General features: G+C 36.5%; 1 protein-coding gene across 1 annotated transcript in view; it reads left to right on the forward strand.

Moving 5' to 3' along the window:
- EYS (eyes shut homolog) overlaps positions 1-12,341 on the forward strand; it is a 791,734-nt gene that overhangs the window by 366,497 nt on the left and 412,896 nt on the right. Inside the window, exons 24-26 of the mRNA XM_071445583.1 lie at positions 6,058-6,154; positions 7,285-7,392; positions 7,960-8,105. Of these exons, the coding sequence (XP_071301684.1) occupies positions 6,058-6,154; positions 7,285-7,392; positions 7,960-8,105 (351 nt within the window). The remainder of the gene's footprint in view (positions 1-6,057; positions 6,155-7,284; positions 7,393-7,959; positions 8,106-12,341) is intronic.

The following is a 12,341-nucleotide window of genomic DNA, read 5'->3' on the forward strand; positions in this document are numbered from 1 at the left end:
TGATTTTGCTATAAAGAGTTCTAAAATTCTATAAATACTGTTAATGTAAAACTTCCTCTTGAGCTGTTTGCCCTAGATACAGCGGTTTTCTTCCTTCAAAGAGATAGATTATAATATTTGTGTAACAAAACTGGGCTCTCATCTCATAGATCATGGAACAGTGTTAGTCAAATTGTCCGCAGAAGCAGGTTAAACAGCTTAAAAAGTTATGATCTCTACAATTGCACAATGGTATATTCAAGGTTGCAAAAATGTTGAAGGGAGGGCCATTATTGCAAAAGCTTAAGAATCACTGCTGTAGAACAAGTTTCCCAAGAGGTGTAGAGAAAACCCCTCTCAAATACTTTGCCAGTAATTGATAAGCAAGGGTTTGATCAAGACAATTGTGGGGACATATGGGTTTGAGCTGTTAATCATATAGCCAGCACTGGATCTCCTTAAATAATACAGACTAAATGCAAAGAAAACAGAAGGAATGGAAAACTTAGGGCAAATAGCAGAATTTTTATTGCTTAATTTATCAACATGTCTTTCCAGTATTAGAAAACTCCATTCTTAGAATTAATCTTAATAATAGAACTGAAAATTTAGTGTAACAGAAAATCTAGGCAGGAGATGTAAGCAAGACTATATAATTTAAATAATGTTGAAATATTTGTAGATGAGTCTTGGCCACTATTCGTAAATTCCCCAAAAGGTCTACATGAGAAAGATCCAAAGAGCAATTCAACTGCATATATAAGTAAAATAGAATGTAAATAAACAAGAGTCTAGGCATTAGACCATGCTCTTCTAGATAATGGCAAGCACAAAACTGTTAGTGCTTTAGAGGCAACCCGAAAGAGAGATAGGACATTTTGGTAAAAATAGTGATGCTTGCTAAGAATTATGTTCCAAGAAAAAAAAAATACTGAAGAAATGTATTCAGAATCAAGGAAAACTATGAGAAGGCATACAACTACTGAGTGCAAGATCAGCTCTCTGCTGGAGCTGATGAACAAGTTTGATTAATGATGAAATAGAGATAAAAGATAACAGTTTTAAGAAAGTGTGAAACCTGTGTAATTATAAGTGCATAAATATTGCAGAGAATAACAAGATAAAAAGTAATTTGCAACCATAAACTACAGGCCAGAAAATATCCAGTGTTTTCTAATAAGAATTTTTTAAACTGTGATTTATTCTTTTATGAGAACTATTAGTAGTTATTAGTATAGTAGCTATATAGTAGCAAGGCAAGCTAGTAGGAAAGGCAGATAGAGTTGTTGCTGTCATAAAGAGAGGAAGAGAAGGCCAAGATTGCTGAATTAAAGTGGTTCCTAGAATTCCTGCTTCTTAGAAGGTAGAAAATAATCTCTCATTAAAATTAGATGTAGAACTTCCTTCATTAGTCCACGTAATACAAATAGGATAACCTCAGGATGTTCATGCATTCTCCTTATTACAATGGAAACAATTTTCCATAAACGTTCTCTGATAGAAAAATTATCAGGAAATGCTACATATTCTACATTAAGTATTGCATACATATAGAGAGAGTTCATATTAAAGCTTTACCTACTCTTTTCAGAAATATGGATTATTTGGACAGCCAGCATTTGTGTTAACTCAGTAACATCTTAATTAGTTATGGTAGAAGGGAGATTGGACCAGTATAATAATGTATGTATTATTGAAAGACGTAAACTGGAAATGTCTGGATTGTGGATGTCCACAGTATTACATTAAGGACGTATTATTTTCTAATGTACTTCATTTCACACAAAAATAGACATATAAGGTGAAATGGCTAATGCTGTAGAAATGCTTATGTCGCTCTGCTGACTATTTAGGCAGCTTAGGAAAAATCTTTCAGGTGATAGGCAGGCTGAATTCTTGACCAGTTGCCTCATGTGGTTTTGCTGTAAAGTTGGGGTTTTTTGGGTTTGTTTGGTTGGTTTTTTGGGTTTTTTTGGTTTTTTGTGGTTTTTTGTTTGTTTGTTTTTGTTTTTGTTTTTTTTTAATTTCATAGCTTTTGGAAGCACACAGTTTTAGAGAGGAGTAAAAAGAGCAGGGGGTAGCAACATTTGTCATTACAGCACACAAGTACACAAAAGCTTTGTCATCTTATTTATCTTCATTGCAGCTTTAAAAATAGAAAGCTAGAAACTGAGAAGTTGAAAAACTGGTTTATGCATGGGGCTTAAGGTTAAAGCCATCAGTTTTAGGGTGTAATGAAATTATGTGTATTGTTCCAGGGAAATTATAAAAAGGACTCATCTCTAAGGAGAAACAATAGCAACAGTTTTTAATTTTACTGGAATTATGCATTTTATTTTTTCTTTGTCGTTTCCAAAAGCAATACATTCTTTATGCTTCAAGGTAATTTTTGAAGTCCTTGTTTTAAACAGATTTTCCCTGGACTTTTTCACCTCTTTTATCAGTCTCCTGTCAATAGCTTTCCCATGACACCTACTCTTTGTTCTAGATGTTAGTGATCATTTTTATTTGGTCTATAGGACCTTATAGCTAGAAATTTGAACCAAGGCAAAATATTTTTCAGCCAATGCCTGAAACAAGGCTAAGTGAAAATTATCATAATGTAGAAAATTTATAATACCAAGCAGAAATAATAACCGGATGATGAAAAACAAGTTGTTCAAATTGGAGTTTGCCATTGTCAAATTTCTGAGTCCTTCAGTGCCAGTTTCTTTTTCAGACATACGCATACATAATTTACAGAGGGAAATAGCCTTTTTACAGTGCCTAATATTTTACACACCTCTGATTTTGATTCATGTACCTACTTATGTTATGCTGAACAACCTAAGTACCTGAACTAATGATTATGGGACTGCTATTATATCTCTGCTGTTTGCAAACATTGGTTCATAAATAGTTCATGGTAAGGAGAGAAACATCTATGGTACTGTTCTGATGAGTGAAACAGTAGAGAGATTAGGGCAAAAGAATCCCATTAGAACCCTGTTACCTGCAGAGGTCAATTTCGTAATATTTCTCTGCAATGGAATAAGGAGATGGAAATGACCATAACTGTGACAGCAGATATTTAGCTTCTATATTCTGTATATTCCATCACTTTGCAATTCCCAGAAGCCCCTTAGACAGAGTTGACAAACTCCAATGCAGGATCTCCTATATTTCAGAGAAACAGAAGTAAAATCAGCATCTGTCTCATCTTAAGTAACAGCTTTCCAGATGTTCCTATACCTCATATCATTAAAGTAACTTTCACGCCACCTGAACAATTAAAATTAGACAGAAATAAGATTTTATTTTGTAACACTGTAATAAGGAACTGTAATAATTTTCAGTTGTTTTTCATCTCTGTTAATTTCTGAAAGTCTTGAATATTTTATGTTACCACAAAAATTAACCTTACTGAGATACTTCCTCAAATATATCTATGTATGTATTTTCAATACATTCACAAATGTTTTAAACTAATTGCAATAGCATTATAAAGCTAAAATATATCTATATCTGTGAGTTATTTATAATGTTACATTGGTTTACCTTCAGTGTGTCCTTTTCAGTAAAGTTCCATTTTCCCTGCCCATTGACAGCCTTCCACTCAGTAATCAAATTTAGTTCTAGAAATTTCAAACATTACAAATAAAAGAGAAATTAACAGATAAGGAAGTTGACTACAAATAGTCCTATGAGTCCTAGTGTCTTATATTCACTAATGCCCTCCAATTTCTTAATTAAACCAGAGTTAGAGAAATGTGTTGTCAACTTTTCTGTTCTTACTTAGTGGCACTGAATGGCATGTATCAAACACCTGCTTTGGTGTGTCAATGACTTCTGCCTACTCACACAACCAGGCCTAGTACCTAACTTGGTGTGTGGTGTACTAGTTTATAGTTCTTTCATCTTTCTTTTTTCCTTAATCAAAATACAGGCAGGAATAGATGAAGGTTCAGGAGCATTAAGATGCAGATTACACATGCCACAGATAAGAGAAGTATTTGGATGGTTCGCTCTGGTTCAGGCTCATTTGCACATAATAAACTAAACCATTCAGAATACAATTTTTTCTGTGCTGAGGGATATATTTCAAAACAATATACCGAGACAGATTTTTTTTGCTATTATGACCATTCTTTTACAGTTTTTGGGGAGATTAGTGGGTTTTTTTTGCTGGTTTGTTTTGAACTTTTTTTGTTTTGATTTGGTTTGGTTTTACTGTTGGGTTTTAATTTTGTGAAACATACAAACAAACTAAATGAGGGTATCCTTTCATGCTCAAGAAATTTCTGAAAAAAAAAATAACATCATAACAGCATAAATGACTATAATTGAAAGGCTAGTTTGAGAAATGTTCCAGGCTTTATTTTCCCAGCTTTATAGTAACATTGCTGTGAAATCTTCAGCAAATATTAAGAGTTCATTTCAGTCAGGCCCAAAAGTTATTGAACAGAAATAATCCTGATAAGAAGAAAATAACAACTGCTTTGATGTGGGCTCATGTTTAGATCATATACTGGAGTACCAGCAGAGATTTCTTTCTACAGCTTTCTTTGGAACTCTGACCAAGACACTTATTTCTTCCAGTCAAGATTTTCTCTAGATAAAAATAAGCCATACTATTCTAACAGTGGTCTTTCATTATCTCCTCACTTTCATTAAGTACTTGAAAACCACAAATACAAAACATAACAAAAAAAAAATTCTTATTCGGGTATCTACAAAAGTAAAGTTGACATGTTTTGCTTATTGTTTTAATTAAGAGTCCAGTAGAACCTTTGCCATATTTATAGCAATATATACTGAATTTCAATAGCTAAATTTAAAGTTGTTTCAATTTAATTTTTCTATATCAGTGATGTTCAAAATCAGTTGAGTGAACTCTATTTATGGTCTTTAGGCAACCTGCAATCAGCACTCGCATATAAGTCATACAATGCAAATAGTTTGCTCATTGCAATGGTTTCATTTCTCCATCAGTTGTAAACAAATATATTGAATTTGTGAAATTCAACTGAGTAGCTATAGTTTCTCCACGGTCTGTATAGAATTTCACCACAAGTATACATTTAGGAGGACACCTATTTATGCAAATGTTATAAGATGCAGTATGCTGTCTAAGAGCAAAAATAGGGTTCATGTATCACTGAAAAGTGTCTTATTTCATTTTAGTACATATTCTGGAACACTTACACAAGCAAATGGAATGTATTATGCAAGTGATGTACTGTGCAGATAAGACCTTAGCCACATTTTGTCTTCATTTAAATATAAAACCCAGTTGGGTTTTTTTCTCAGCTACTGACTGCTTTGAATAAATGTGGTCCTCTAACTTCCACTACTCTCTAATATATTAATTACTGACTTAGCTTTTAGTTTCTGATTTTGTCCCACACTCTCCAAGGAAGTTTTTCTGTCCTTTAAAATGGCTTGCATTTCCCCAGTATATTTATCCAGATGCTCTACCCAAATCTGTTCTCTCTGGTTCATTAAAGTATGTTGAGACTTCATATACTGTCTGGAAATCAACTAGCTGAAGCTAAGGAACAAATATAGTTGGAGAAAGTTCTTTCAGGGTTACTTCTACTTGTAGTTCTGATCTTAGGGTCAGTGAGCAGTAAGGGCTGGCTCCTTCAGAAGCAGCAGTCAGCCACTAGTCTGACAGTATGTGAATGAGGCACGGCCGGGCTGCACCAGTGGCTGTGTCCAGGAACAGCAGAGGGGCCAGTCAAGGCTACAGGGAATGGGGCAGCTCCAAGGCCAAGCCAGGGAGCCTGTCTGTAGGCCAAAGTCAGCATACTGCACAGCTAGGCATTGGCCATGGCTGCAACACAGCTCAGTCAGATACCAGGGACAAAGAGCTGCAGGTTAAACACCCCAAAGAGAAGAGCTAGCCATTGCTGATGCTTCTCTCAGGCTTTTCTTAAACAGCTTTGAGTGCAGCTGAGGTTTTCTAGGCCAGCCACTTTCATTGTCTGAGTTAGTCCTGGGCTCAGATAGCCAAATGCCCACGAGAATCTGTTACCTTTTAATTTACATGAAGTAGTTGAGTTCATTCATTCACCATTAATAAAATCTGTGTTTCAGGATTTGAGGGCACTTACTGTGAAGTTAACAGTGATGAGTGCATCTCCCACCCATGCCAGAATGGAGGTCTCTGTGTGGATGGGGTCAACCACTACAGGTCAGGAACATTACTTGAATGACAGATATGATACATGGCTTTTTATCATCTAGCTTTTCCTTTTGTACTCTGAATGTCTAATGTTTGCTGACCTTCAGTGAAGGGGGGGCAGGGTTTGTAATGTATTTGACAGTTACATTATAGTCGAAATCTTGTGTGCAAAAAGTAATACATATACACCATAAGTATGACGCCAAGAATTTTTTGTAGGACTAATTAAAATCACAAGGATCCAATTTAAAAAAGCAGAGTTGTTGTTAGTCCACTTACAGTAGTACAAACAATCTGAGTTGAAATCAATAGAAAAACTTAATGAAGAATATAGTTATAGCTGTTATATAAGAAATCTTGCAATTCTGTCTCTTTGATTATCCTTAAAAAGTCTGTGTGCATCCTGTGATCAGTGATCTTGTTCTTCTTCGAGAACTGGCAGTCTTATTGCAGGTCACTGGCATCTGGAAGTCTTTGTCAGGAGAACTATGATGTTCACAGTTGGTTTTTTCACATCTTCAGTCTCAAGCCTTCTTGGGGCCTCACTCACCAGCACCCTCATGTCCTTCTCAGCAGGACTACTCTCAATCTGCTCATCCCCAGACTGTGTTGATATCAGGGTTGCTTTGACCCAGCTGCAGCTTGCACTTGGTCTCATTAAATCTCATGTAATTCCCAAGGGCCCACCTCTCAAGGTTTGCTTCATCCCTCTGGATGTCATCCCATCCTTCAGGAGTGGAACACAAAAGGCTATTATTTGTAACACCATGGTCATCTCAGTGTCTCACACCCTCACTACGGATGCTATTCCAGAGCTGAAGCTATAGCATGAGAGGCATCAGTCAGCTGGCTGCAGGGCAGGTGTCAAATAAGTGAAATGCAGCTCAGGCCAAGGCAAGTTCTAAGTAAGCCCTTGCACAGTGGGGTCAGCACAAAGCCTGTGGCCTTTAGCTAATGGTAACAAAGGGCTTCAGACACTCTACTTGTTGGTGCTTGTTAAAGTACTGCCCTCTGCAATTACCAGTAAAAAGCAAACATGATTTTGGTACCATTTAATTAATACCTCTCAACATCTGCCATATTTTTCCTGAATTTTTGTAATAACCTAAAAAATAATATAGTGACATCCTTTTTGCTAGGTGCTCCTGCCAACATGGCTTTACTGGGACCCTATGTGAAGTGGAGATTAATGAATGCTTGTCAAGACCGTGCAAGAACAATGGAACTTGCCTGGATCTTATAAACAGGTTAGTCACTACTAAATGACAAGTTTCCCTGATTTCTTTATGTTAATTATGGATTTGGATGGAACCTTCACCATAAATGAACTAAGCAAATGCTAGTGCTCAGTTTTTTGATTCCTATGTGACATTAAAGAAAGATAGAAGGGAAAATGTCTTCTGCACAACTTGTGCAGAACTTTTCCTCCTTACTTTTTTGTTTGTTTGTTTTTAATTTGGAAAAAGACTGAAATAGAAGAAAATTGATCTTGTTAGATTGGTACAAACCCTGTGTTTGCTCAACAGCACTTCACAAGTTATTCAGAGACTTATGCCAGAAGATCAGTAGCCCTTAAGTCATTTCTTATATCTTCAGTTAAAATTACTGTGCCAAATTGTTCTATTAATTTAACAAAAAGTAAATCACCCTCTTTGCTTCAGAAACATGGAAATGAGAAAACTCTGTTCACTATTTTAATATGGATGAGGATTAGGGACACCAGCTTGGCATAAGGAGATTCATATGGCTTTGAAGTATTGCAATAGATCCCATTGTTACTTCCATTGACATACCTGATTTTTCTTTTTCTAAAGATTCGTTTGTAACTGTGCACCTGGATACTATGGGTCTCTGTGTGAGATGGACGTAAATGAGTGTGAAACTTTGCCTTGTTTACATGGAGGAAGCTGCATCAACAGGCTTGGAGGCTATCGGTGTTTCTGTCTACCTGGATTTACAGGTATGATTATGGATTTACTCTTTCAGCCAAGAAGCTTATTTCATAGGTTTTGCATTGTTTTAATATTATAGCAAGACAAAAATTAATCTCCCTATTGGAGGATAAATCAATACTAACTTAAAAATAGTTTTATCTAATTCTCCTGAAGTAGCTCAAAATTATTGATATTAAGACTTGAATTATAATTTCTTTAATCACCCATACATTCAGTTGAAATGAGTTATTGTATAGTATAAAGAAAATTAATGTGTATTCTTTTTAATTCAGCCAGGAAAAAAACTATTACCATAGATACAGAGAAAATTTTGCAAACGAGAATATGCTACCTTGTCATTTGAATTTGTACAGAACCATAGAAACACCTTGACTTTTGACCTGTTTGATTGACACCACTGCCTTTAGTGTTAATCTGCACATTTTTACAGAGTCATGAAAAAATATTTAATGGGTAGAGATGCAGTAAAATTTCCCTAAAATGATGTTGACTTTTATTTAAATGTTCAGTGTGCTGCTGAGCTAGCTCATACACAATGTTTTGATAGATCCATCTTAAGCAACATGAAAACACGGGATCATATGACTGCAGAAATATTTACAGTTGTTTCCTCAAATTGAATAATTTCTGCATTTTTTATGCATAAAATTGTTTTTCCTATCTATCCCAGCCTGTGATGAATGCCACATAAAGTACAAGATAAAAAAGGATGCAATTTGCATGCACTGAACTGAAAGGAATGTAATTCTCCACAGAACAAAGAACAAGTACAGTTATGGGAATTTCTGTATAGCTGTATATCCTTTTTCCATTCACCACAAATCTAAGTCCACATATCACTTGTGCACTGTTGTTCAAAATTATCCTTGAAATTTCAGCAAAAAATGGAAAAATCTATATAATTTTCCTGCCTAAATCTTTTAAAGCCTTCCCCCGCAATATATTCTTCAGATGGCCTGTGTTCTAAGTAGTACTTCTTGGGTGTCACAGAAACTTCTGTTAATTAGGCAGTGGTGCTGCAGATGTAATTTCTAATAAATGTTAAAACAGTTGTATTAAACTTTATGTACATGTTTCTGTAAGAATTCCCTGTCATGTTTATAAAAGACAAGACATCTGCACATGAGCATTTAGGAGATTTTAATTTGAAAAGGAACAAGCAATCCACAGGTGTGCTTTTGTCTTGATTTTTCATTATTGACAAAGCAGTTTGACTTTAGTGTTTCCCTAACATATTTAGCCAAAAAGGATAAGATGCTGGGTTTTGTTCTGGGTTTTTTTGTAATTATTTTTTTCCAATTAGCTGTAATTTAGGAAGAACTTTTCTTTCAAAGACCAGGCCCCTTTAAAGACAGATGACAGCATGAATTGTTTCCAATGATCAGTTAAATTTAAAAAAATGTTTTAATATACTGACAACTTTAATCATCAACTATTGAAATATTATGACACCAAGCTGCGTGGCTCAGCTGATTTACTTGGAGGGAAGGAATGCCATCCAGAGGGCCCTTGCCACACTGGAGAGATGGACCTGTGAGAATCTCATGAAGCTCAACAACGCCAAGTGCAAGGTCTTGCATGTGGGTCTGAACAATCCCAAACTGGAACTGTTGTTTGACAAGGAAGTCAGGTCAGCATGGCACTTGCAGCCCAGAAAGCCACCCATATTGTGGACTGCAGCAAAAACAATATGGCCAGCAGGTTGAGGGAGGGGATTTTCCCTCTCTGCTTTGCTCCTGTGAACCCCCACCTGTGTCTAGCTCAGGTGTCCCAGCATAAGAACAACACAGACCCTTTGGAATAAGTCCAGAGGAGGGTCACAAAAAATGGTGAGTGGATTGGAACACCTCTCCTGTGGAGACAGGCCAAAAAGGTTGGGCTGTTAAGCCTGGAGAAGAGAAGGGAACCTTATAGCAGCCTTAGAGTGTGTACAGGGGGGCTGTGAGAAACCTACAGAGGGACTGTTTAAATGTCACATATTGATAGAACAAGGGGGAATGGTTATAAGCTAAAAGAGGAAATTGTGTCTGTCATGAGGCAATTCCTGTTCTCTTCTCACAGAAGGTGCCTTGCAGCTCCTCCATCAACACTTTCTCACCTTCAGTCATTATTAAAAATAAGATTTCAGTGGCTAAAATAGAATGTGTGTTAAGTGAGCTATACAAATTCAAAATCCTTGTTCAAACGGCCAATTACTGGCTATCATCCAAAAGATGCCAAAAAATGACTAAGTACCATGAAGTCACTGATTTCAGTCATTTCTGCAGAGCAGTAATTATTCCTTAGCTTTAAATAGTTATTCTGTTAAGCACAGATCTCTCTTTCTTATCTTCCCTATGAGTACAAACTGACATTTGGAAGTGACTGTGTACTTAAGTTATATGTTAAATGAAGTCAAAATCTTGGCTTAAATAACTCAGCTTGTATTTTATCTTTTATGTCAGTTTTGAGGCCCAGTCTTCCTTATCATCAGCCTCAGACCCTGCTGTTCATCTTATCTATGTGACAATGGAAACTGCTCCACTTTTCATACAATAGGTTCACCCAACAAAAAAGTCCCACAAAATCTAATCAGTTAAAAGGGAGAGAAGTTTACTTTGTCTTTTTGACCTTCCCAGCTGCTTTTACAGCTTTGTACTGCCAGTCAGCTGTGGTAGCGATTGCATGTGCACTCCTCAAGCCTCGTGGCATTTCTTGCTATTGATATCCAGTGGAAGAAGAGTAACTACACTTCTAACTGAAGTAACCACTTATTTAGTCAGCTAGGAGGAATCTAATGGCATGCTCCTTGAGATATTAAAGCAAGAGACAGCTGACATATAAAGACATCAAAACTGACTGGCACACTGAGAACAAATTCAACATGCAGACTGATAAATCTTAATTTCTGTACTTAATGTAGAGTTTGTGGTGTCTGTCTTTTAGTTTTAATATTAGAGTATACACATAAGTTTGGGGAACTTTAGAAAAACTTTAGGTTTGGTAAACACACCATAAGAACACCACAAATTTGCATTATGCATTTTTCTGAGAAGTGCTTCAATGTCTGTGCTGTATTCTGATTTGTGAGGAAAGGAGGGGACACTTTTGCTGGACTTGTTGAGCTTGAACACTATTCAGCAAAGATTTCATAGGCCAGAAAGAACCTAGAACAGTAAGGTGTAATCTCATTGAGTATTTGGCTTGAAGTGACAAATCAGGATTGCTAGCTGTCTCTCCTGGGAGCCAAGGTCAGGATACAAACCTTCTTTTTCCTCTGAAGTGACTTATGGCCTACTAAGCAGAGCCTAAAGACATTAAACAGTTAAGTCTTTGTCTCGTGGCAGCTTTGCTTCATTGCTGCTCCTCCTTGTTCATGGAAGAGAGTGTTGAAGAAGGTATGGCCAACAGGATGAATAGGAAACACCTGACTGAGCTCAGATGCAGAGGAGAAGCACACATTAAGTGAAAGGAGCAAGCATGGGCTTAGGAGGAATATTAAGTCATTGCCCAAGTGTGTAGAATTGAAATTAGGAAAGGAAAAGCTAAACTAGAGCTGAGAATAGAGAACATGTGCAAAGCCATAGGAAAGCCTTCTATATACCTTTATTGGCCTTCCTTCTGCTCCCAAAATATATCTATTTTGGGAGCAGAAGGAAGGCCAATAAAAAAATGGACCTATTTCTCAGTGGGGTGGGGGACCTTGTGAGAAAAGGCATGGAAGAATCTGTGGCATGCAGTTTTCTTCTGCTTTTATGACTAAAGATCAGGCTTAAGCCTTCCAGTGTTCTAAGCCTTGTGGTAGAATTGAGGATATTCCTTTATTAACAGACCTCCTGATAGAATATGATCAATTCACCACAACCAACCTTTTACCAATCTAGTTGTCCACCCTTCCAGCCTATAAAGTCCTAGCTTGTGTACAGGAGTATTGTGGGAGACAGTGTCAAAGCCACGCTAAAATCATGATAAATGGCATACACTCCTAGGAGCTCCAGAGCTGTGAAAGTTGTTCCCTAACTATTACTGCTAACTAGGAGAGTCTTTGTACTTTTCGTCCAATGTAACTTTGGAGGGATTTTTGAATGTATTAAACTATGTTATTGTGCATGCTTTAAAGGAGTCTCTATTTTGTAAGTTACCGAACTCTTGGATTGAAATCTCAATTTCCACACAAATTGCTCTGCTACAAATACTGAGACAAAGGAACATTTAAGCAGCTCTAATGTGAGAACACCACAAAGGAACACTATATATCATAA

This window comes from Agelaius tricolor, unplaced genomic scaffold, assembly GCF_023055355.1.
Source record: "Agelaius tricolor isolate 1412-34295 unplaced genomic scaffold, bAgeTri1.0.p SCAF_1, whole genome shotgun sequence".
Classification (NCBI taxonomy): domain Eukaryota; kingdom Metazoa; phylum Chordata; class Aves; order Passeriformes; family Icteridae; genus Agelaius; species Agelaius tricolor.